Below are 25,889 nucleotides of genomic sequence, written 5' to 3' on the forward strand. Positions count from 1 at the left end.
TGTCACTAATATTATTTGGTCTTATCCTATTTTTTTTTATATGCTTACTTTAGAAAATAATTCATTTCAGTGCTATGAATCTTCTGTATTAAATGAAAACTATCCAGAATCTTAAAATCATATTTATATAAATTTAATATGCATCTGAAGAGAAAGCACATAGAAAGTACATAATTGTCTTTGTAGAAATTTAAAGTGTTCTTTACAGTGAATTGTTTGTCTCTGAGTCCTGTAAAGCTCAAAGTTATCTTTGGAATGTGTGACATAATTTTTGATGTTTTCCTTGTAGTTATTCTTTCAAAATCTGCCATATCTTAGAATAATAAATATGGGGACCAGATAGCAAGTCACCTGTTTGTTTACACTGGGCGGGGGGATGGAAGGATGATAAAGACATTCGTACATCTTGGGCAGTAAATGTTTCTTAAAGGAATGATCTTACATATTCAATTCCTGAATAATTTACTGTCTTGAAAAAAATCCAAAAATCTTAATGGTATCATTCAGTTTGCTTGAGTACCTTCTAGTGGCAAAGCAGAGAAATGAAATGTAGTGAACTTTTATAAATGAATATACCTAAATAGTGTAGTGTTTTTAAGTCAGTCCATTCATTCTATCAAAAAACACTTTATTGCAGAAACTCAAAGTTACACAGCTAGATTGAGTAAAGTAAAGGAGTCCTGCCACTAACAAATCACAGCATTTCATTTGTTCATGTTCTCTTCTAGTCCAGGTCACACAGATGCTTCTCCTGTGCTGTCACTACCGACTTGTAATTCTGTTCTCCTTTTCCCTCTTAGTATTGTAGGTGTGTCTTTGTATTAGTCATTTTGTGTGATTGTCTCTTACAATAGTTTCTAATCATGTAGTTTTGAAATGTATATGTTTTAATCTTACCTGCGTCTAAATTTTTTCCACACTATGTCAAAAAACCGCAAAACAAAACAAAAACAAACAACAAACAAAAAAACCGCAAAACAATAAAAGTTAACATTAAGTCCACCTTAACTCATTACTTTAGGTTTATAACCTTAAGACCCAAAGTTATGGTGGTGGGTATATGTGCCTGAAGAAATATACAAATACCCCTTCCCTTTTTGCCTGTGGTTAGAAATAGCCTTTATGTCTGTTTCCTTCAAAGATCCTCTAAAAAGACATTGTTTCAACCAGTGTGATTTATGTTTTTTTTGGCAATTTAGTCCAACTGGAAGTTTGTACTAATTATGACTTTATTTAAAAAAATGTTTAGTGGTACTTTGTTGCCAGTATATTTGGAAGGTCCTAGAATTGAACAAAAGAAAAACATTAAAATAGATTGAGATGATAACCATATATTTTATGTCGTTATGCCTGAGATTTTTTTTTTGAGTAATTGTTTTTAGTTGTTTTATTACTGTTAATGATAACAGGATTGTCTTGGCAGTGTTTTTATACCATTTGGAAAGGCTTAGTATTCTTCAGAAGCACTATTGTAATGAAACAAGTAAGGTATTCTTTGGTCCTACATTAGGTAACAATAGCTGGAGCATCTCATTTGAGCTATTTTTAAATGTGTTTTCATAAGCAGTATCCATAGTTCCCTGTTCCAAGTTTTAAACAATATTTAATATGTCAGTCATTTGCTTAGAAACTTTTTTAGAAAATGTATTACAAAATGATAGACAAAAACATTAATCGATGATGGTTTAATAAATAAGTGTGCAATTAGTGAATCTTTAAAAGACTGTTCTCCCATGGATGATTATTTTTGTAGAATTGAATATGTTAAGGCTTTAATTTTATACTTATCACTAGATCATTATAACTAATTATTTTGACCACTTATTCAAATAAAAAACCTCCAAGTCTGAATATTTATAGTGAAGAATGAGTTTGGGGGAAGGAAAATAATTATATGGCTCTGTCTCTCTGCTATTTTATTCTGCCTGCCATCAGAGTACAAAAATATACATTCGCATCGTCTGTTTGTTGTATCATATTCTTGGATCATACAGATTTAGTTACAATACACATACAGGTCACCAGTGTTAAAAGACTGAAAAGAATGAGAGCTACAAATGAGGACAGATGAGCTATGCATTATGTAATGATAAAACAGGTGTTTGGGAAGATAAACAATGTTCAGAAACAGAGAAGATTTAAATACTTTTGCATCTCTAATTACTTTATTCTGGTTATTAGACAAAAAGCAAATAGCTTTGAAATGAAATCTAAACTTTCTGTAGTGCAATTGAAATACAGAATATTGAGTAGTTCTAATTCTAACTTTGTTTCCTTTTTTCTTTCAGAGAAGCAAACTATGCATAGGAGAAAAAAGGAAACTTCTTAAAGAAACTTTATGCCTAGTGACATTTTATAAAATTAATTCTGTTCCTATCATGGTGCTTTTGATAGCACTATAGGATTGGTTAGCATTAGTTGTCAACTGTTTCACATGTGCTTCTCAGAATCACACATACAAAGCTGAGCAGTCTAGGGGGTGAGGATGCTAACATATTATCTATTTTTGTTTATAGGACGGTGAACTTTGACATAATAAAATACTTGTATGATTTCTTGTGAAAACAAGCTTCAAAGCCATATGGACACTGTGACAATGACTAAGCCAAGCTGTGTTCATCCAACTACTTAGCTGGCCAGGGAGAGGAGTTCTTTGGCTCTATTGGATTTGTCCAGACAGGTGCTGGCCCAGCATGGAATCTGATGAAAACACTCTGATTGGTCTGGGTGGATGTGAGCAGAAGACTATTTACCAGGGACCCTGGAGTATTTGGAAGCAACGTGTTAATTATAAACAGCAGGGTTTGAGCACAATCTGTTCTACTCTTAATGATGTTATCTTAACACTGAAATTGCCTGAAACCCATTTACTTAGGACTACATTTTGCTCTGTGAACTATCCCCTGCGCTTTGAACGTGCCAGCAGCCCTTGTATATAAGCCCAGTCTTTTCACTTCCTCTCCACAGGAGCCTCTGCAGTTGCTTGCCAAAGCAGATTTTCCTAAGGCCACCGTTTTAAAAGATCATAGTTGCAAAATATAATAAATAGAAGTTTTTTTTAAATCCACGCTTGTATATGCTTATCCTTCACCCTGATTTTCTCAAAAAGCAAAAAAGCACAAGGTAGTTTGATCAGATATAGGCCAGCTTTCCATCTCTAAGCCTGCTTAGTATCTGCAGTATGCCTGTGTGTGGTTTTTCTGGTCACTCTTGGAATTAACCACCCAACCTAGCTTTTTAATCTGCATGATGGTTTTCTTTTCTTTTTTAAATCATTGGTCTTTAAGAGTTCCACAATAAAATGTTTTCTTATATCAGTTATGGACCTTGGGTCTGGTTTTCTTGTTTGTTCATATTTTTGAAGAAGCCTTCCATTAGCAGTTGAATACTTGAAAATTGTTCTGAACAGATTTAAAGTGCTTAATTATAGAGCCTAGTTTAAAAAGGCATTTACATTGCCAATTCAGGCTTTGGTTTCATGCACATAGAAATCCAGGTGTCGGGACGCCTGGGTGGCTCAGTGGTTGAGCGTCTGCCTTTGGCCCAGGGTGTGATCCTGGAGTCCCGGGATCGAGTCCCACATCAGGCTCCCTGCATGAAGCCTGCTTCTCCCTCTGCCTGTGTCTCTGCCTCTCTCTCTCTCTGTCTCTCATGAATAAATGAATAAAATCTTTAATAAAAAAAAAATACAGGTATCATTAAAGTAGAAAACAACATGGGTAGCTGATTCAAGGAGGAGCAATGCCACCTGGGGGAGTCTTCAGCACCTCATAGTTAGCTGTAGAGTGGCAGGTCTGCTGTGCAGCCTTCTTGGATAGGCTGGGACCAATCTGCATTTTGAGAGAACTGTGGGATGTCACAGGGGAAAGGGATTGTCAAATAGGGCACTGAGGTGAAGGATAAAAAGGAGGCAAAGTACACTTCCAGGAATGTGAGTGACTCCTCACTGCTCGCTACCTGTCCCCTGTCCAGCACCTCGCCTGTCCTGTCCAGCCCTATATGTGGCTTCCCTACAAAGACCTTGTAACCAGAATTTCCTTGCTCCTGACTGGACCATAGGAACTTCTGTTTGTTATTTACTTTCTAATGGATTGCTAAATGACTCACTAATTTGATTAATTTATTTAAATGAAGGCTAACAGAGCTTAATATGGATATTAGCATTTTAAGAAGGGTCATCTGCAAATTCTGTAATGGGAAGATACGAATCTCCAATTATAAGAAGGAATCTAATGAGAATTATGCTGGCTGATGGGCCAGATATTTGCATTAAGAGAGGAGGTGCCTTGGGAATGGAAATTGGTGCAGCCACTATGGAAAACAGTGCAGAGTGTCCTCAATTAAAAATGGAACCACCATATAATCCAGCAATTCTATTTCTGGGTATTTATCTGAAGAAAATGAAAAACTAATTTGAAAAGATATATATGTGTCACTATGTTCACTGCAGCATTATTTACAGAAGTCAGGATATGCAAGCAACCTAAGGGTCCATCAATAGATCAGTATATAAAGAAGATGTGGTACATAGATGCAATGAAATACTACTTAGTCATAAAAAGGGATGAAATCTTGTTATTTGCAGCTGTGTGGATGGACTTTGAGGGTTTTACACTAAGTGAAATAAGTCAGCGCAAGACAAATACTCTGATTTCACTTACATGTGAAATTAAAAAAAGAAGAAACCAAATGCCTAGATACAGAGAGCAGACTGATGGCTGCCACAAGGGAAGGAAGGGCATTGAGGTGGTGGGGGCGTGGGGTAGGAGGTGAAATGGATGAAGAGAGAGTCAAGAGGTACAAACTTCCAGTTGTAAAATAAGTCATGGAAATGTATTATGTAGCATGGTAAATATTGTGTTGAGTATTTAAAAGTTGCAAAGAGAGTAAATCTTAAAAGTTCTCATCACAAGAAAAGAATTTAACTTTCTTCAACCCTAGTTTTAATATACACTTTATAAACATCTTAGGGGTGGCCTGGGTGGCTCAGATCATGATTTTAGTCATGTCATGATCTCAGGGTCCTGGGATCGAGCCCTGCCTTGACCGTCCCACTCAGCAAGGGGAGTCTGCTTGAGATTCTTTCCATTTCTGTCTCCCTCTCCTTCTGCCTCCTCCTCCAACCCTCCCCAGCTCATATGCTTGTGCTCTTTATCTCTCTCAAAATAAATAAAATCTCTAAACATTTTAATTTCTAACACCAAACATGGCAAAATATATGAAATATACTATGTTGGGATATATCAGGAAATCATTTTGTTTTCTATATAATTAGAACAATGTTATGGTGCATCATTTGTAAAAAGAGAGAAGCACTTAAATTATGCTCCACAAGTGTTCTGCTTAGATCTAAAAATGATTTAGGCGGTAGGAGAAGAAAGTTAACCACACTGTGGGGTTTTAGATATTATATATATATATATATTTGACTAGCCATTCAAAAAATATTTTCTTTTAGTTACTGTGACTCAGGTATATACCTAGTTAGGTGAAGATCCTGTGCCCTCTTCCCTCTTACTTTCAAGTTAGTTTCAATTCCTGAATTGGTCTTCATTGCTGAAGCAATTCCTTTTCAAGAACTCTGGAAGCGATTCTGACCTAACAAGCCTCTGTTCATGAAGCCCTGAAGTCAGAAGGGGCTCAGGGCTCTAGGGCGGCAGTCAAGAGTTGGGGCTCTGGAGTCAGACTGCCCTGGATGGAAGACCAGCTGTATCTCTACAAGCTGTGCGACCTTGGGCAGGTTGAATCTGTGCATCTGTTTTTGCACCTGTACAGAGGAGAGTAGAACTTACCTCCTGGAATAGTTCAGAAGATTAAATAAGTTGATATATCTGAGGCAGTGTAATTCTCAACTGGGGGCAGTTTTTTCCACCAGGGGATATTTAGCAATTTCTGGAAATATCTTTGGTTGTCACAACTGTGGGATGTGTAAAGGGATGGGTGCTGTACTGCTACCATCTTACATGCCTCCCCACATCAGAATTATCTGGTTCAAAATGTCAGTGGTGCTGAGGCTGAGAAACCCTGATCTAAGCAAGGTACCCAGCATAGTAAGTGCTCAGTAAATGTTAACTATTGAGGATATGAAATATTTGTGGCCCAGAAAGCAGGTAAGTGAGGGAATGTAGCAACGTTCCAACTAAAAAGGAAAGAGGTCCTCTTACCTAACCATACCTAAGGAAAACATCTCTTGTTTGAGATTTGGGGATTATTCAAATGGACACAGTACCTTGGAATTTTATTTTTAAAACTGAAGGATTATCTACTGGGTTCTAGTTCACACGCAGATTTCATTACTTATTTTTCAGAATTTTGTCCAATAGTGAAAAGCATGTGCTGAGGGTGATCAAATCAGAGAAAAAGTGACACACTGTTTTCCCTCAAGGTGTGATGGTTGAGCAATTAATGGTATACCTCCAATGGATTTAGTTAACTGACAGCTGTTTAATTAAGATGGTCTGGAGCATGGAAAGCTTGGGCTTAAGAAGCAGCTTCCGTAGTCCCTTCAAGGTGTGTACTACTGCTTGTACTATGCAGAGAAAAGTAATGCACCGAGTCCAGGGATAGTGCATCCCTTATTGCACCAAGTGCTGTCTCTAAAATAGTAGGTAGAATGCAGCAGCTGCCCCCACATGTGCAATTAGAGCTTTGTCATAGTGTCCTCTGCTACCTGAATACTCACACTATTATGTATCATGATTGCATGTTATGCCTTTAGCCATGAGCAAAGACTCGGAAGTAATTAGACCAGAGGTTGATATTATTCAGCTTCATCCCCTACATTTTGAAAGCTTCATCTGCTACAAAGTGGGACTGTCTATCATATGTAGATATTTTAAATAATTTTGCATGTAATTTCAGTCTGCTGACACATTTTGCTTTCAAAAACGCTTAGTAGAGCTCAAAAAAAATCTTTCCTATCAAGATACCAACATTCCACTCAAATTTGCTATTAAATGCCCTGAATACACAGTTAGTGTTCATTTTCCAGCAGTGACACACTCATGAAGCACAGTATGAGAAGCAGAAATTTGGTAGAGCAGAGAAAATTATAATCAATTCATTCATTTAACTGCATGTTGCTGCACAGTAATGATGGGAATTTTAGAAGGCATTCAGCTGTTTGAGTAAATAGTGGTAGCTTTGGCATAGGGGAAAGAGTCTGGATTTTAGACACAGTGAAGATTTGCTTGGGTTTTAGATGAACCACAATCCATTTCATTGGTCTTTGAGGGACTTGAGAGTCTAATGGCATTTTCCTTACAAATGTTGAATATTCATCCAAAAAATACTAAGTCCCAGCTGTGTGCCAGGCATTGTGTTGGGGAGGGAGGAGATAGAGCAGTAGTCAAAGGAATCAGATATCTGGCCTGGACAACAAGGGCTCTCAGCATCGGTAGAACCATTCTATGAGATGGGAAATGTTGGAGGAAGGACTAGATCTGTGGGATGAGGAAGATCATGAGTTCAGTTGTGAACATGTTGCCGTTGAGATGCTTAGTCAAGTGGAAGTGTGAAATAGTTGCATCTAAGAGATCCGAGTGACAGCCAAGTATAAATGTAGAGGTCATCAGAATAGAGGGGGCTATTTAGTGAGGCCGAGGTCTCTTAAAGTCGGATCCTTGACCTGGTGAGGAAGAAACCATCTGGAAATGAGTTAAAGAAAATAATACATAGAAGGTGGCCACAGCTATTGCTGTTCAGCTCACCACAGAACTGCAAGTTTATTTTTTTTCAAATAACAGATCTCCACTGTTCATATACACCCTGTTCTCTCCAGTATATGAAGCGGCAGCAGAACAGACATGGGCTAAGTCCCATTTAGTATCTGATCCCAAAATGAAAAATCAGACCCACTTAAGAGTCTTCCGTGGAGAACCATTAGTTCCAAACACATGATTTCATTACTTTTGGCCAACTGTTAAAATAATAGAGGTGTTGCTGTTGCTCAGGTGTGCCCTGGAGTTTCTGAAGCCTCTTTACGTTCACTTCCTCTGGGATGGAAGGTTTAGCCATCCTAGTTCCTGGGACTCATCCAGCCAGAAATGAGGGGAGCCTCAGAGGAACCCCAATATACCAACCCCATAAACATCCAGGAAGAAGGGAGCTAAAATAGAAACCCCTAGTACCTTACTACATCAGTCTTTTTTAAATTGAACAACGTCGACTAACTGAAGTCTTGCCGAGTGGATGGAAAGACGTGAGAAAGAGCCACATGTCCTCAGGGATAAAACAGGCAGCTGCTATGAATGCCTCTGAATGTATAATTAAGCTGAAGTGACCTACAGAGAAAGGAATTAAGTGGATCTAAGTAATTGCATTATTTTTTTTAATTGTGATATAACTAAAAGTTGTAAGGGAGAAATGAAACATGAATCAATGAAAAAGACATTTTCTTAGACTACTAGGGTAGGAAAGCCATAACAGAAGCCCCCAACTGAGGTAGGAATGAAGCTTTGGAACTGTTGAAAGGAAGAGGACACTTGTCCACAGCTCCCTGCAGCATGGGCTGGTTGCCTGAATTTCTTTTATGATCAAAGGTCTGGGTTAAACTGGAAAGAAATTAAGAAGGAAAGAATGTGAAGAGACCTCCCGAAGAAAAAATGCTTTAGAACATGTTTTTCTTTCTCTTTTTCTTTTTTTTTTAAGATTTTATTTATTCATTAGAGAGAGTGCGCATGAGTAGAGGGAGGAGCAGAGGGAGTGGGAGAAGCAGATTCCCCGCTGAGCAGAGCCCGATGTGGAGCTCGATCCCAGGACCCTGAGATCAAGACTTGAGCAGAACACAGACACTTAACTGAGCCACCTGAGTGCCCAATAGACCCACCTTTCTTGATAGGGTGGCAAAGGATTTGCAAAATATGCGTTAAGTCACTACACAAAACATAACAAACTGAAAATAATATTTTTATGGAATGCAGATGAAGTATATTTTATGTCATCTTAGAATCTGAATCAGTGCAGCAGGTTCTTCCAAAGCACAGGAGCCCTGGCTGCAAGGAGGCCAGTGCAGTTGAGCATAGGGAGCAAAGGCAACATGATCTGGTTTAGATTTTGAAAAGGATCACTGGATGCTACGTAACTCTAGGCCATAGAAGAGATGAGACTGGAGGCAGAAGGAGCAGGTAGAAGGCTATCAAAGTAATCCAGGTGAGACATAACGGTGGCTCAGTTAAGAGTGTTAACAGTGGAGGTGGTAAGAAGTTGTCAGATTCAGAACATAATTTAAAAGAAATGTATAAAGGACTTGCTAATTAATTGGGTATCAGTTGTGAAACAGAGTCAAGGATAATGCCAGGGTTTTTGGCCTGAACGTCTGGATGTGTGGAGGGGAGAAAAGATCAGGGGTTCAGGTGTGCACATGGTAAATTGGTAATTTCTGTTAAGTATCTAAGAGGAGATGTCATGGAGGCAGTTAGGTAGATAAGTCTGGAGTTCAGGAGAGAAGCCCAGGTGGAGACATAAACATGAGTGTTGTCAGTGTCCAGATGAAAGCATATTGGGGAAATGTGTATAGAAGGCAATATGGTCGCCTCTTCTGGGTTAGAAAACTTCCTGTTCACCAGCTGAGTTCCTTTGCAGGAGCATTCAAACCCCTCAGGAAAGTGACCCCATTCCCTGGGAGTTGCTACTAAACTGTAAGGAGCCTTCGGTCAGTCTTCGGTATGGGAAGCTAGGATGCGTATTATAGTTAGAATTTCTTAAATACTGAAATCTCGCATACTAAATTTTAACCTAAAATTTCAAATAGTCATTGCAATATTCAAAAGAAAAATGACAGGAAAGGAATGAGTGGGTCATAGATTTCAATATAACAATGTATATCATGCCCAGTCTGGAAGAAATGGCTTCTAAATACTGAGTTCGCAGATTAATAAATATGTAATTAAATGTCAAATGCCCATTGTTTTTGTTTTTAAAGATTTTATTTATTTATTCATGAGAGACACACACACACAGAGAGGCAAAGACACAGGCAGAGGGAGAAGCAGGCTCCATGCAGGGAGCTCGACGTGGGACTCGATCCCGGCTCTCCAGGATCACAGCCTGGGCTGAAGGCAGGTGCCAAACCCCTGAGCCACCTGGGCTGCCCAAATGCCCATTGTTTTAAAGCCATTCCTGTTACTACACATTTACTTTCTTTCCATTTCAGAAATAGGATTGTATGAAGAATTTCTCCTATATATATAAAAATTCCTTCTAAATGGATCTGAGTGTGGAATATTTGGTTATTAGTAGCTTTTTTTTCCTGGAAATATCCATCCTTCCACCTTTGGTTATATATTTTTTTATTCATATCATGATAAATCCACTTCTGAATCCCACTCGAACGGGGACATGCTTGGAGTTGTGGCTCAAGATGTTGGGCTGGTTTAGGGCACTTGAGTGGCTCAGTCCATTAAGCATCTGCCTGTGGCTCAGGTCATGATCCCAGAGTCCAGGGATCAAGCCCTGTATCGGGCCCCCTGTTCAGCAGGGATCCTGCTTCTCCTTCTCCCTCTGCAGCATCTCCTCGCTCGTGCTCTCTCATGGGTGCTCTCTCTCTCAAATAAATAAAATCTTAAAAAAAAAAAAAGATATTGGGTTGGTTTGCCTTGGTTTTCTCTTCATTGCAATCGTGACCGATTGGTGCTCATTAAGAAGACAGTCATATGAAGCAGAATAAGTGAAACTGTTGGACCTGTGCAGTCGTTACAACTGTAAATATGGTTCCATCATTGTCACACCAGAACTCAGGGCCACCTGAGTAAGGAAGATGAAAGTTATGGGGACTACTGGACACGTACTCTCCTTTGAGATGGAAATTGATTTTTCTTTTCCTCTTTTGATTTTCACTGTTAAAACTGTGTGAGTGTAAGAATAACAACCAACTGGATGTTTATGTGCCTGGCACTGGAATAGATAATTCACATACATCATTGGTTTGGATGAAAAAAAAATGAAATCAATAAAGAACTGAGCCTAGAATGCCTTTTAAATCTTTTTTTTTTTTTTTTAATTTTTGTTTATGATAGTCACAGAGAGAGAGAGAGAGAGAGAGGCAGAGACATAGGCAGAGGGAGAAGCAGGCTCCATGCACCGGGAGCCTGACGTGGGATTTGATCCCGAGTCTCCAGGATCACGCCCTGGGCCAAAGGCAGGCGCTAAACCGCTGCGCCACCCAGGGATCCCTAGAATGCCTTTTAGGGAAGAAAATACATATGAGCAACTAGGACCCCCAATGGAAAAGAAGCAGCAGAAAGGGCAGAGGATGAGACCCTGGGAGGAAGTAAGGCAGCAGAAACATGGCTAAACCCTTCTGCATTAAGCCATAAGAATTTAGTTTTGCTCCCGAGGATCAGGGCAAAAACACAAAAGGAGTCTTTAAGCTGGGCCACTGTATGGGTGATACGTCAAAGAGAAGTTTTAAGTTAATGCTTTACAATTCAAAAAGTGACTATTTTGTGGAACCCTTAAATTTCCTGTGACAGCTGCATGCCACAGCCATGTTTTGGGGGAGATTGTCAAAAAGAGGCGGTTTCCTACTAATGGAGTGACACTAGAGTAAATTCCTTTTAAAGGATACCAAGCAGAGATCACAAAGTTAGCTGACGTTAGAAATTGGTTAGAAGTGAGCATGAGAATTTAAGGTTCAAACCCCTTCCTTCCCGACAAGGGAATTCAAATACATCTTGGTCATGACAAACCCAAGCAAAAAGCATCACATGCTTGTTTGCTCACTTTATCTGTGTGTCTATGTATCTATGTATCTATCATCATCTATCTATCATCTTTTAAAGATTTTATTTGAGAGAGAGAGAGAGAGCATGAATGGGGAGAGGGGCAGAGGGAGAAGCCGACTCCCCGCTGAGCAGGGAGCCTCATACAGGACCAGATCCCAGGACCCTGAGATCATGACCTGAGCTGAAGGCAGACGCTTAGCTGACTGAGCCACCCTGGCGCCCCAATCTATTTTGAAATTCACTTAGCTTTTGAGCCCTCACTTCTGTTGCTAGTAAAAACTAACTGGTCAATTCAAGATTAACTCAGCCTCTTCTAGTTTAAACTCAGCTCCTTGGATTCTTTTCCACCCCCTCCACCCGTATTTGTTAGGCCCACGCATAGCCTGAATCTGTGCTATTCCTGAACCTATTGTGCAGGTATCGGAATAGCTGAGGACAAAAACTGGCTTTTTTCCACTTGGTGATTCAGCGCATCCTCTGCATTTGGATGTAGAAGATCCTCACGGTCTGTGCCCACTGTCCTCTGTCCCTCTACCTGCCTTTTCCACAGACCCCCTTGTCCCTGATTTTTCAGCCTTGTTCCTTGTGAGTTTCTGATCAACCAGCCAAGCTGTACACCAGTGCCCCTGAGTCTGTCTGTAACCTTATCTGGGGCTCCTTTACTCACTCCTCATGGAATGGGTTACCACTCAAAACTATCCACTGGGAGGATGTCAACTCACTAGTGTCTTTCAATTCCACTGAGTAGGGCTCTAGTTCAACAACAGTCGATTTTCAACTTGGCACCAACATACAGAGCTTACCCATCCATGCAGCAAAACCAGCCTTTTTCCCTCATCAGTTGATCCTGGGGGAACCCCCCATGAAACCATAGGTATGAGCTGCAGGAGAGGCGTTAGTGCCACAGTGGTTCTGGGCCACATGTTCCTGCAGCTTTCTTATGTTCTCTGGACCTGTTTGAGATTGATCCCCATTGTATCCCTTCCATTTTAAAATGGATAGCCACGGGTGAATTGGTGGGTCTGTGAGTCCGAAGCTCATCGCAGTGGGTAATCTTGGCCATGTGACACTTGATGTTTCTTGGTGAGAAGCTCACCTTCTACCAAAGCACTATAGCACCCCAAGAGTTGCTTGCTTGAGCCCTGAAAGGGGCTCTGCTATTGGAGCTTGCCAGAGGCTCCACACAGCATCCTACTCTCTAATCCAGAGGCTCCATGCTGCATCCACACAGATCTCTATTATGTGATACTGGGTTGTATGGCCCAAGAGACAGGGTTGCTTTTACACAGCCTTGATCTTCTCCAATTCTCTTTCTTGCTCTGCTCCCCATTCAAAAATAGCAGCCCTCCATATCACTGGTAAATGGGTAGAGATAGTGTATGTTGCCCCCAGAACCTGAAGAAGTATTGTGTTTCTTTGTTAGCAATTGGAGATACAAGGGTGATAGATTCAAATTTACTTTTTTTTTTTTAAGGGAGAATGGGAGAGGAAGCGCAGAGGGAAAGAGACTATTAAGCAGACTTCACGCCCAGCACAGACCCTGACATGGGGCTTTATCTCATGACCCCAAGATCATGACAGCTGAAATCAAGAGTCAGACACTTAACCGACTGAGCCACCCAGGTGCCTCACTTACATTTACTTTGGATAGGATGTCACATTTTATCCCAGACCACCAGCTGCCTGAAACTTCACTGATGTGGAAGGATTCTGAATCTTCATGAGGATTTCCCATCCAGCACATGGAGGACATGTGTGGTCATACCAAGGCATCCAGCTTCCTTGAAGTTCTTTCTCAGTTGGCCCGAATTAATACCATATCATCCACACAGTAAACCAACATTATGTTTTACATGATATCCAGATGGCTCAGGGCCCTTTGGCTATATTGCAACAGAGAGCAGGAGAATTAGCATAATTCTAGAGTAAGACCATGAATATATATAATTGTCCCTCATATGTGAATGCAAAGTGCATGTGATGCTTCTTCCTGATAAATATTGAAAAAAATTATTTGCTATACCAAAAGCTGCACTTTTAGCTTCTGTTTAGAATGTAGAAAATCAGAACATTCCTAACCTTGTATCTGGAAAAAGTGTGAAAAATCATGACATCTCTTGAGCCCATCAAATAGCTGAGGTAGCAGAGCAATAAACTAGCTTGAAATCTAAAGAAAGACAGATGGACTTGAAATCAAAGAAAAATGGGACATGAACATTTGTTTACCTGGGTCAGATGCTGGGTGTCATATAAGCTGATAAGAATTCAGCTGAGTAAAAAAAAAAAATAAAAAAAATAAAAAAAAAATAAAAAAAAAGAATTCAGCTGAGATTTTTAACAAATTACTAAAGACTGAATGTGGGCTGGTATGAGAATATAGAATTCCTGGGAGATGGCAGATACAAAGACAATTTGCATGCATTCACAGGCTCTTTACCAAGTGTTCGCAAGAAAGATTGGAGGACGAGAGACTGAAGAAATCCTTTACTGTGCAGACCTGGGGCAGGAGAAGCAGGTGCTGTGGAAAGGCATGAAGCCTCTCTCATGTGTTGCTCTCCTACCTCTTCATGAAAAAAAGGCATACACCACTGGCCACTGGAGGAAGGCACCAAGTCCAATAATCTTTAGGGACACACTGCAGCTAAGGGAAAGAAACAGAAAAAAATCTGTCTACCATTGGGAAAAATTAGCCAAATCTGTTGTCAAGCTAACCAAGAAAAAGAGAAGACATAAATTACTGTGAGAAAGGACATAACCACTGATTGTACAGCCTTTAAAAGGATAAAAGAGAATACTATAAACAATTCTTTGCCTATAAATTTGATTATTTAAATGAAATGGACCAATTCCTAAAACATAGACTACTGAAACAAGAAGAAATAGAATAGCCATATCCTTCACTAATGATTCTAATGATTATTTAATGGAGAATTAATACACAATTTCTAGCCTATACAAACTCTTTCAGAAAAGAGAAAACATGAGAATACTTTCAACTCATTTTAGAAGGCCAGCATAACTGACACTAAAACCAAAGGCATAACAAGAAATCTGCAGACCACTATGCCTTAAAAGACAAAAAATTCTTAGCAAAATATTAATGGATCACAGCCAGTAAACATATAAAAATAATTATACATCATGACCAAGTGGAGTTTTTCGAGAAATGCAAGGCTGATTTAACACTCAAAAATCAATCAATATAATTCATCATGTCAATGGATTAAAGAAAACCACATGACTATTTTAATAGTTGCAGAAAATCATTTGACAAAATTCAACATCCATTGATGACTTAAAAAAAACACAACTCCATGTAAATGAGAGAGATTTTTTTTGTACTTGAAAAAGGGTACTTGTGAAGAACCTACAGCTAGCATCATACTTAATATTGAAGGATCTAATGCTTTCCGTCAGCATCACAAATAAGGCAAAGATGTGTACTTTCAGTACTCCTATAAAGTATACTCTTACCATTCCTATTAAATATAATCCTGATAAATAAACATACGAGAGGTTCCAGCCCATATAATAACAGAGGAAATGGAAATAAAAATCATGCAGATAGAAAAAGAAGAAAATAAAATTGTTAGTATTTGCAGAGAACTTTTATGTAAGAAATTCAAAAGCATCTACAAAAAACCTTCTAGGACTCATAAATGCACTTAGAAGTCAAAAATTCATGTATAACTTTTGACTCCCTAAAAACTTTACTAAATAGCCTACCGTTGACTTGAAGATTTACCAATCACATACACAGTTGAATAACACCTAATTTGTATGTTATATATATATATATTATGTGCTATACTCTTACCTTAAATAAGCTAGGGAAAAAGAAAATGTTGTTAAGAAAATCATAAAAAAGAGAAAATACATATATAGAACTGTACTGTATTTATTGAAAACAAATCCACATATAAGTGGACCCATGGAGTTCAGACTTGTGCTGTTCAAGGGCTAACTGTATACTGTGCTCATAAATCGAAAGACTCAACATTGTTAAGATGTCACTCCTCCCCAAATTTATATGTAAAATCAACGCAATAACGTTCAGTGGGATTTTTTTTTGCTGTTGTAAAAATTGACAAAGTGGATTATAAAACCTACAAGGAAATGTGAAGGAAGTTAAATAAACAAAACAATTTTTTAAAAAGAAAAAATTGGAGAATTTACATGAACAGATTTAAAGTATATATACTTAGTCAATGGAACATAATAGAGACTCCAGAAATACACATTGTATATATTATAAATACATTATAAATTGATTATAGATAATACCAGTTGATGTTTGACAGAGATGCCAGGATAATCCGATGGAGAAAGGATAGTCTTTTCAATGATGCTGGAACAATTGGACATCCATACACACACAAAGATGCAAAAAGAACCTTGACACATAACTTGAATCATATATAAAAATTAATTCAAAATGTATTGTAGATCTAAATTTAAAACCTAAACTATAAAACTCTCAAAGGAAACGTGAGAAAATCTTGGCAATCTTGAGTTAGACAAAGATTTATTGGGATACAAAAATCACAGAACACATAAGGAATAAATGATAGAACACATAAGGAATAAATGATAAGTCATTCTTCATCAAAATTAAAATTTTTCTTCAAGGATACTGTTAAGAAAATGAAAAGAAAACTAGCAGACTGGGAGATCATACTGGCAAAAGGAACCAGGCTGGTAACCAGAATATATAAAGAACTCATGCAACTCAATAATAAAAATAAAACAAACAATCTATTAACAGTTTAATGAAAGATTTCAACAAATGCTTTATCAAAAAGTATATTAAGAGGGTAGAAAACACAGGAAAGATACTCAGCATCATAAATTTGTGGAAAAATGCATGTTAAAACCATGGTGAGATACCTCTACACACAGATGAGATTAGCTAAAGATAGCAAACAGACAACAACAAACTGAAAATAATAAGTGCTAGCAAGGCTTCAGAGCGACCAGAAGGGATTCTCGTGTTGTTGATGTTGGTGGGAATGCCAAATGGTACAGCTACTTAGGAAAACACTTCGCCAGTTTTGTAAAAAGTTAAACACTCACCATACAATCCAGCAGTTCTCCTAAGATTCTATTCAAGAGAGATGAAAATCTTCACCCAACAAAAATGAAACAAAAGAAACCAAAAGTTTATAATGGTTTTATTCATAATAGCAAAATAAAAGGCAAAAATCAAGAGGGGAAAAGAAAATGCTAGGTTTTTATTTCCCATTTAAAAAAAATTCTGCTACAATATCAACAACCTTGAAAGGAAGATACTCTTCTTACTTCTAATCAAGGAAGAAACCAAGGCTTTGGAGTGGTTACGAGGTTATTTCCTCTAAACTGAGATCAAGAGGTACAAACCTCAGTTGTAGAATAAATAAGTCATGGAGATGAAAAGTACAGCGTAGGGAATATAGTCAGTTAATATCGTAATAACGTGGGACGGTGACAAGTTGGTGACTGAACTTACCATGATGAGCACTGAGTAATGTACAAAATTGCAGAGTCAATATATGGCACATCTGAAACTAGTATAAAATTGTATTTTAATTATACTTCAATTAAAAAATGGTAGGGACAAACCTGCAACAGGGGCACCCCCCACCTCTGAAAAAAAGAAAAAATGTTATTCCAAACATAGCTGGTAAGATGCAGAGCCAGGTTTCAAACCCAAGCCCTACATTATTATTATTCTGGCTATCGTTTTGATGAATCTGGGTTGATCAATATATTTTCAATACTGTGTTCTCTAGAAACTGCATATGTCACAGGTTGAGTCCTTGAGATAAACCTGGGAACCCTAGTTAAAGGGAATGTAGGCACGTCAGATGTCAGTTGGGCGGTGGGGGGCTCTTAGTTTACCTTTGCCAAGTGCAGAGTCCGCATATCTGCATGGTGTTGAACTCCAGAGAGCCCAGCGTGTTCGTGGGCTTCAGACTGTTCCTCATTTGAGGGCTTGCCCTTGAGTAGCTCGGGAGGGAATTCAATCAAGAAGCTCCTGTGTGGGGAAGGCATGTCTCCTTCCCGCCGGAAATGCTCTTGGGTCATGGGGTGGGGCTGCCGTGGAGCTGGTGCCCCTGCAAATCAAGCTTAGCTGGGTTTTCAGTCTTGTAAGTCATGAGCAGCAAGCGGGGTTCAGTTGTCACGGGAATCTGTTTTAAATGCTGACAGAGGAAGAAAAGGCACGGCTCATAACACGCTACTTTTAAAATCTATGACTTGTGACATTATTAAGAACACAGCAAGGGTTTGAAAATTATGTCCTGAACATCCCGGCCTTGTATCTGTAAATTCACAAACTAATTGAATGAGAAGAGTCAAGGCATGTCTATATCAAAATTAAGTCTTCTGGGGAAAAAAAAAAGCCTTTCCCAAACTAATTTTTATAAACCAATACATCTAAAAGTGCGCTGATGAAAATATTAAGCCCAGAGGCCCCTGGTGGCTCGGTTGGTTAAGCATCTGCCTTTGGCTCAGGTCATGATCTCAGGATCCTGGGATCAAGCCCCGAATCGGGCTCCCTGCTCCATAAGGAGTCTGCTTGTCCCTCACCCTCTGCCCTCCTCTCCACTCATGCTCTCTCTAAAATAAAATAAATAAATAAAATAAAATAAAATAAAATAAAATAAAATAAAATAAAATAAAATAAAATAAAATAAAATAATAAATAATAAAATAAAATAAAATAAAATAAAATAAAATAAAATAAAATATTAAGCCCATAAAAGGACAATTCGGTAGCAGCATCCTCAAGGGTGAGGAGTGCTCAGGGGAGACTGGGACTTAGGTTAGGTCTCATGTGAGAACTGGGTCTATAAATGTGCTGCGTGGGACGAATGGAGGATTCAGGATACTTTACAATTATCTTGGTTGCAAATCAGTGTCGCAAGCCGTAAAATTAAATTATCAGTGGGCAGGAAAGAAGAGTAGATACAGTGGAAAATAACCCATCTAGACAAATAACAGCAAACATAAGCATTTAGAAAAAAACAAAGACAGGTGCCCCCATCACAGAGGGTTTCCTCATCTGACACAGAATCACTTACTTGAAGGATCATCCCGCCATGTCCTCAATAAATTCAGGATGTCGCTTATAGACGGTATATTTATAACCACGTCTACTGAATATTTACTGCTGGGTGCAAGGAGTCCCAGGAAACTGTAATGCCACCGTGCGTGCTGGATGATGGGGACCGGGTGGTTGACCTTCCCAGCTTCCCACGGGCTGGCACGGTGGCTGTCCAAAAAGATTATGCTTGGGGCAGAGGTGGGGCTGTGTATGGAGGACATCTAATTAGTCCAGTTGATTCTATTCCTTCAGAGTTTTCCTCCACCTATTCTCATGTCAGGTGAAGAGGAGACTGTTTCCGGCTCATTGTTTGTTGAAGGATTTTTGAAACGAGGACGCTGACTTACAGCTGGTGTTCGTGTCCACAGAAGCCTGAGCGAGACACCGAAGTAACGCAACCACCTTCACTGAGGACTGGTTTGACAGATCAAGGTGGTATGTCCGGCTTTGTCAGGTGGCAAGGTCAGGAAACCATTTGATTTTAACAGATGATTTAGGGCTCGTCATGTATTACTTTGTGTTGTTCGAGATGATTCTTCCTGTGTCAGGCTTGCCCTACAGTGGTTAGCTACCTCTGAGATGCCGAGTATCTCTGAAGAAATTCGGAGCTGGAGTCGATTTGGGGTAGATTTTTCATCAGTTTGTGGACGGGAGCTGAAGCTCTGACCAGGAAGGAAATCCTGCAGGGAGCAGTGGTGGAAAGAAGGGAAGGCCGAGGTAGGCGCCAGGGCAATTTGGGTCCCGGATGCCAGTGAGAATGTCACCTGGGAGGAGTAGAGGGCTGTCAAATCACAAAGGTCGAGGGGCCGCAGTGCCCGGGAGGGTGCTCCCAGCCACGGGCCCTCGGAGGTGCCGCGTCAGACACCCAGGAACGCTGCTTCGGAGAGCTCGTCCCTTCTGGGCAGTGCCGGCGGCGGCTTCACGGACTCCGCAGAGGTGGGCAGAGCACGTGGGTCACGGGGGAGCGTGTGCTGGGCCCGCGAGCCGGCGGCAGGGAGGCCGGACCCGGCTGGGACAAAGCCCACACTCGGCAGGACGGGGGCCACTGCACGGGCAACACGGTAAACTGAGGAAGGGCGGTCAGGGAGCCTGGGCCGCCGCCCGTCTGCGAGATGCTCCGCGGCCTGCAGGCAGCGCGGAGGCCCCCACGGCCTCTGGCCAGACTCAGGTGTATCGATGTCTTGAATAAAACCCTCCGTCCTCAGGCACAGATGCTCCTTAAACAGGGCGAGCCCTGCGCTCCGGGGAGGTGGTGGCGTGACCTCTGACCCCGTGGGACCGGCCAGGGCCCTGAAGGAGCAGCGAGCGAGGTCTCGGCGGTGTCAGGCCGAGGGGCTCGCCCGCCCGCACGGGAGGCCCTGACGCCGAGACCCGCCGAGACCCGCCGAGACCGTGGAAGGTTCGAGTCTCGAGTCTCCCCCCGCCGCTGGACGCAGGACCACGCGACCCGTGCCTCCCAGTTCCGCAGGTGAGAGGTCCAGGCCCGGCTTCCTGGGCGCCGCCTGCCGCCCTCCCCCGCCTCGGAGCCCTCGTGAGCCCTCGTGGGTCCCCACGCTGGGCCCGCCCGGACACCCCAGGGTGCCCCCCCCCCCCCCCAGCCCCGAGCCGCCTGCAAAGATGCTTTGGCGCCCGGGCCGGTGTCCCTGGGGATTTTGGTGACGGGGATGCCACCCCCCCACCCCCACCCCCACCCCCCGCGGTCCCTCGGGGCCTGCGCAGGGAGGGGCGCTTCCATGGGGGGCCGCGGGGCGGGGGCGGGGGCGGGGAGCCCCGGGGAGCCCTGCAGGAAGGGGCGGCCACGGCCGGTCCCGCCGTCCGGCCCCGCCCCGGTGTTTGAGGGCAGGTGGGTGCACCAGGAGACTCCAAAGGAGCGTGAAAATGAGGCAAGGGAGGGACCAGTGCAAAAGGAAAAAACGGTTCGTGGGGAATCAGTGTTTGTAGCTGTTCCGTCCAACACGGCGGCCACGAGCACCTGTGCCTATTTAAATTTAAATAAATTAGAATTAAATAAACCTGCGCCTTCCCTCCCTCGGCCGCCCTCGCCCGGCTCAGGCGCAGTGGCTCCCGCGCAGCGGCTGTTCCTGGACGCGGCCCGCATGGGGCATTTGTGTCCCTGCATGGAGTTCCGCGGACTGCACGGGCCTCTAGCGATGCCGCAGACCCCTAACGCCCGTCCCCTAGAACCCAAAGCCCCGTCCTGGTCCACCCAGTGGGTTCCGAGGCGGGAGTGCTTCTGCTGGGAGGTTTATGGGAAGCAGTGGAGGCGCTGCTGGCACTTGGTGGGGACCGGGGACGCCAGACGGGATGCAACCCAAAATTGTCCCGTTTGCAGGCAGACTTTTGAACGTCCTGAAATCTATTGATTACGACCTAAGCTTAGATCCCGAGTCCATTTAACACGTAAGCACAAACTGCTTCTTACCGTGCACCTAGTTATCCAGGAACACAAAAAGCTAGTCTTCGAAATCTAGTCGCTATTTCAGAAAATCTCTATACTGACGGCAACATTATGCTATTGCGTCGCCAGCACGCTGGCATCAGTTCGCTTCAGATTCACAGGGATTTTACATGCGGGTGCAATGATCTTACTAAATCATCATAATTTCTGGTATGGCTGGGGAATACTTGACTGAAGGGCTTCTACTTCTTCCTGGAGTTAGGATATTGTATTCATTTTTAAAAGTTATGAGTAAAGGTTGTATTAGCAACAGATTTTATTACAAGAGAGTCAAAGGGCCATTTGAAAACATTTATGTAGAAGGGGCTTCGGTTTGATAGCATGGAGAAGCAGCGTCAGGGATGGGCCCCTAACACTCCCCCACCCACCTTGCACCTGTTCCCTTGCTCCCTGTGCACCCCCCCCACACACACACCACCTCCGGCCCCCCTCCAGCCCAGCAAACAGGCTCCTGCTTTGCCCTCTCTCCCCGCCAGGCCTGGAACACTCCTTCCCGGTGCTTCTTCACTCTCTTCCCTTAGGTGTCAGCTCAGACATCCCAGCAGCCGTCCCCTGCACCCCCATCTGCGGTGGCCTCCCACGTCACCGTCACCCCCTGCCCAGGTCTGATGCTGCCTGTCCATCCCCACCGCCTCACCTGGCAGCAGGGACTTTGTCTCCTTCACCCCTACAGCCGACACCCCTAAACCCGACTGCTCAGGCAGTCACCCCCCAAAGGAAGGAAAGAAACCTAAGTCCCTTGGAGAACTCGAGGCACTGATAGGTAAGGATTATTTTTTTGAAGGTGGGAAAACCATTTTCTAGAAATGTGAAATGCAGAAAGACTTAGGACTTCGGCTGCTGTCAGCTTTCTTCTTTGTTAGATTAGACAACCCCATTTTGCAAGTTGCTTGTTCTCTTTGGGATTTAGCTCACGGATGATAGGGATGCTGCACAGGGAGCTTCGGGTTTTGCCCCGTCGGCCCCAGGAAGAGTTTGACAATCTCCTCGCTGCGCGGATCGGGCGGTTCCCTACAGAGGCCTCCGTTCCTCCGTGCGCTGTGCCAACTGGTTGTCACGGCATTAATTAAACTGCAAGAATAAAGGCATTGCATGTCATTTTCTATATTGGATGCCTTCATGTTATGGCCATATCTCCATGGAGAAATCCCTGTACATAAAGTGAAAACAAATGCCTGGTAATTTCACAAAAGCTCAATTGGGGTATTGTTAAGAGGAGAAATTGCAGCCTACTGAATGTGAACTCTGACGCCTGGATATATTTTGTAAATGTCTAGAGAAATATGAGTGGATCACATTCTTTATTTTCTAAATCATATTTTCACTTCCTTCCCCAAAAAACATCTGTGGCAATTTAAAGATGGTCACACCACTTCGTGGATATGATCCTCCTGGATTCCTGTACCCCAGTGATAGACTATCAACTGCTGTGACATCAGAAAAATATACTGTCCTGTGACTTTCATGCATAGGGAAAAAACTTGAGATATATTTTGGAGGTTCCCTGATATACATACACACCTTGTCAGGCATGCTGCATTTTAAGAAATATGGCTTTGGTAACAGCAGCATAATGAAATATAAAATAAAGTGCAAAAACCATGGCCTTGCTGTTCCCCAGCAGAAGAATAAAAGACTTTGGAAAGATAAGGCTTTATCTCCACATTCCAAAGGTCAACTCACTGGGCTTCTGTTAAACTACCATTGGCAAAAATTCCACAGAAGCTCTCTGGAAGCTTCCTCCAGAAAGAAACTGTGGACAGGGTTAGCAAAACACATAGGCCACCCCTCGTTAACCTGAGGGCGCAAGGGCAGCGTGAGAGCCTGGAAGGCAGGAGAGGAGTGGGACCCTGAAGCATAGACAAGACTAGTGCTCCTTGCACTGTCGCCACGTGTCCACCATGACATAGGGTAGGAATTAAGTGTTCAGAATTTTTATCACAGTTGGACAAAGTAACCATATTAACATTGAACCCAATAATAATATATTTTATTTATTAACTCAACTATTATGTGTGTGTTTTTAAATTTTATTTTTCTAGTAATTAATTTTTATTGTAACGTTTAAAAATATTAGTCCACTGCAGGTTGTAATTAAAAATCCTTCACTGCACAGGCACCTGGGTGGCACAGTCAGTGGAGCATCTGACTCTTGGTTTCCGCTCAGGTTGTGAACTCAGCATTGTGAGATGGAGCCCCATGTGGGGTTCTTTGCTCAGTGTGGAGTCTGCTTGAGATTCTCTCCCTCTGCCCCTCCCACTGGTTCTCTCTCTCTCTCTCTCAAATAAATGACTGAATCTGTAAAACAAAATCCTCACTGTAGATAATTTTAGAAGCACTGGTCAAAATCAATCTTGAATGTAAACAACTCTGTTGCCAAGGAGCGCACTCTTAGCGGAACTGAATTTAGAGCACTTGGAAGTACAGGTTGTTCTTGGGTTGTGTATTAAATGCATCCTGGAAAGTCTGAGTTATCAGTTGGGAGGTCAGATTATTTCGAAGTTAGCTAACTACCTTGGTTATGTGATTAGTTCATTCATTTAACAAATATGTATTGTTAAATATTCTAGATGCTTAGAATACATGAATGAATACATAGAGTGAATAAAACAGCAAAAAAAATGGAGGTGACATTCTAGTGGAAGGAGATGAATAGTAAACAATAAGCAGAATGAGCAAGTAAAGTACACAAATGTAGAGCAGTAAATCAGTGATAGAAAGGCACTAGGTAGGAGTACCAGCGTGCCCGAGGTGGTGTGTATGTGCATGTGTGTGTGTGTGTGTGTGTGTGTGTGTGTGTGTAATGAGGATAATTTAAAATACTGTGGTTAAGGGTAAGCCTCAATGAGAAGTGATATTTGAATAGAAGTTTGTACGTCATGTGGCTTTAGGGGGAAGAATGGTGCAGGCTGAGGGAAGAGCTAGTGCAAAGAGCTGGATTGTGATAGCTGGGAGGACAGGTCAGGGAGGAGCAGGGAACCCGGGTGGTCAAGGGGAGCAAGTAGGAGATGATGTCAGAGAGGGAATGGGAACCCAGACCTCCTAGGGCCACTGTGAGGACTTTGGCTTTTACTCTGAGTGAAACAGAAAGCCCATCATAGAGGGCCTTGAGTACTTTAAATGACCACCCAGGCTGCTGTGTTTAGGTAGAGTACGATGGGAGACCAGTTTGGAGGCTATTCCATGTGAGAGAGGATGATGGTTTGGTCTATGGTGGTAGTGAGAGAGGTGACGAGAGGTAGGTAGATTCTAGTTCTATTTTTAGGGTAGAACTGACAGGATTTCCTGACTTATGAGGACATAGCATGTAAGAGAAACAGAGAAATTTTTGGCCTCAAGTCCTTTTTTTTCTGCCATTATAACCTCAGAGCCATATTAGTTAAGCTATGATTTCTGATTTTTATTGGAAGTCTCAGCTAGAAGAAGAAAAAGGAGATTCTTTTGTAGGATCAATCTTCTGTCATCAGTGCCTAGATCCTGGTGATGGCTCAGGATGAGCCCAGAAGACCCTTACACACGTACTGTCTATTGGAGTGGTGTTGGGGCCTTTAGCATTCTGAAAGGTCTGTTCATCAGACATGCAACCAGAGAGCTACATTTTTTGAGTTTCAACCATACTCCTTCTGAAATTTAAACTTCAATTGGACTTAAAATCTGACCCCTTCAAAAATCTGCCTTTGATCATAGGGCCCTGAAATCAGCAAGCTTCTGCATTTAGCACCAGAGCAGCATGTGGTTTTAAAACAACCTCAGACAATGAGAAAAGGACAGTCTCTTCAATAAATTGTGCTGGGGAAACTTCTTTTGCACAGCCACATGCAAAAGAAAGAAACTGGATCACTGTCTTACACCATACACAAAAATCAACTCAAAATGGATTAAGTCTTAAATGTAGGACCTGAAACCATGAAGATCCTAGAAGACATAGGTGGTAAGCTCTCTGACATTGGTGTTGGGAATGCTTTTTTGGATTTGACGCCAAAGGCAAAAATACACAAGTGGGACTACGTCAAACTAAAAAGCTTCTACGGAGCAAAGGAAACCATCAACAAGATGAAAAGGCAACCTGCTGGTCATGATCCCAGGGTCCTGGGATCAAGTTCCACAGCAGGCTCCTGACAGGAAGCGTGCTTCTTCCTCTGCCTAAGTCTCTGCCTCTCTCTTGGTGTCTGTCATGAATAAATAAATAAAATCTTAAAAAAAAAAAAAAAGAAAAGGCAACCTACTGAATGAGAGAAAATATTTGCAAATTATATCTGATAAGGGATTAACATCCAAAATATATAGAGAACCTATATAGCTAAATAACAAAAAACCAAACAGTCTGATTAAAATAGGAGAGGACCTGAATAGATGTTTTTCTGAAGAAGAGAGAGATGGCCAACAGGTACATGAAAAGATGCTCAATATCATCATTTATCAGAGAAATGCAAATTAAATTAGATATCACCTCACACCTATTAGAATGGCTATTATCAAAAAGACAAGAGATAAAAGAATACTGGTGAGGGGATATAGAGAAAAGAGAACCCTTGTGTACTGGTGGGAATGTTAATTGGTACAGCCATTATGAAAAACAGTATGGAGTTTCCTCTAAAAATTAAAGTAAAGCTGCCATATGATC

At 41.7% G+C, this 25,889-nt stretch overlaps 1 protein-coding gene and 1 long non-coding RNA gene across 4 annotated transcripts in view; both read left to right on the forward strand.

The window, feature by feature from the left end:
- The window catches only part of ORC5 (origin recognition complex subunit 5), a 79,277-nt gene extending 75,960 nt beyond the window's left edge, over window positions 1-3,317 (forward strand). Inside the window, exon 13 of one of the 2 annotated variants that reach the window (XM_038562769.1) lies at window positions 2,517-2,782. In XM_038562769.1, the coding sequence (XP_038418697.1) occupies window positions 2,517-2,531 (15 nt within the window). In that variant the 3' untranslated portion in view covers window positions 2,532-2,782. Of the gene's footprint in view, window positions 1-2,516 lie in introns of both variants that reach the window. The other variant, XM_038562768.1, reaches the window with a different exon arrangement.
- Window positions 3,318-18,658: 15,341 nt separating this feature from the next.
- Window positions 18,659-25,889, forward strand: part of LOC102152765 — a 37,872-nt gene continuing 30,641 nt past the window's right edge. Inside the window, exons 1-2 of one of the 2 annotated variants that reach the window (XR_005373200.1) lie at window positions 18,659-19,269; window positions 19,356-20,275. This is a non-coding gene — a long non-coding RNA (uncharacterized LOC102152765). Of the gene's footprint in view, window positions 20,276-25,889 lie in introns of both variants that reach the window. The other variant, XR_005373199.1, reaches the window with a different exon arrangement.

The sequence above is a fragment of the Canis lupus genome, chromosome 18 (assembly GCF_011100685.1).
Source record: "Canis lupus familiaris isolate Mischka breed German Shepherd chromosome 18, alternate assembly UU_Cfam_GSD_1.0, whole genome shotgun sequence".
NCBI classification, from domain to species: Eukaryota; Metazoa; Chordata; class Mammalia; order Carnivora; family Canidae; genus Canis; species Canis lupus.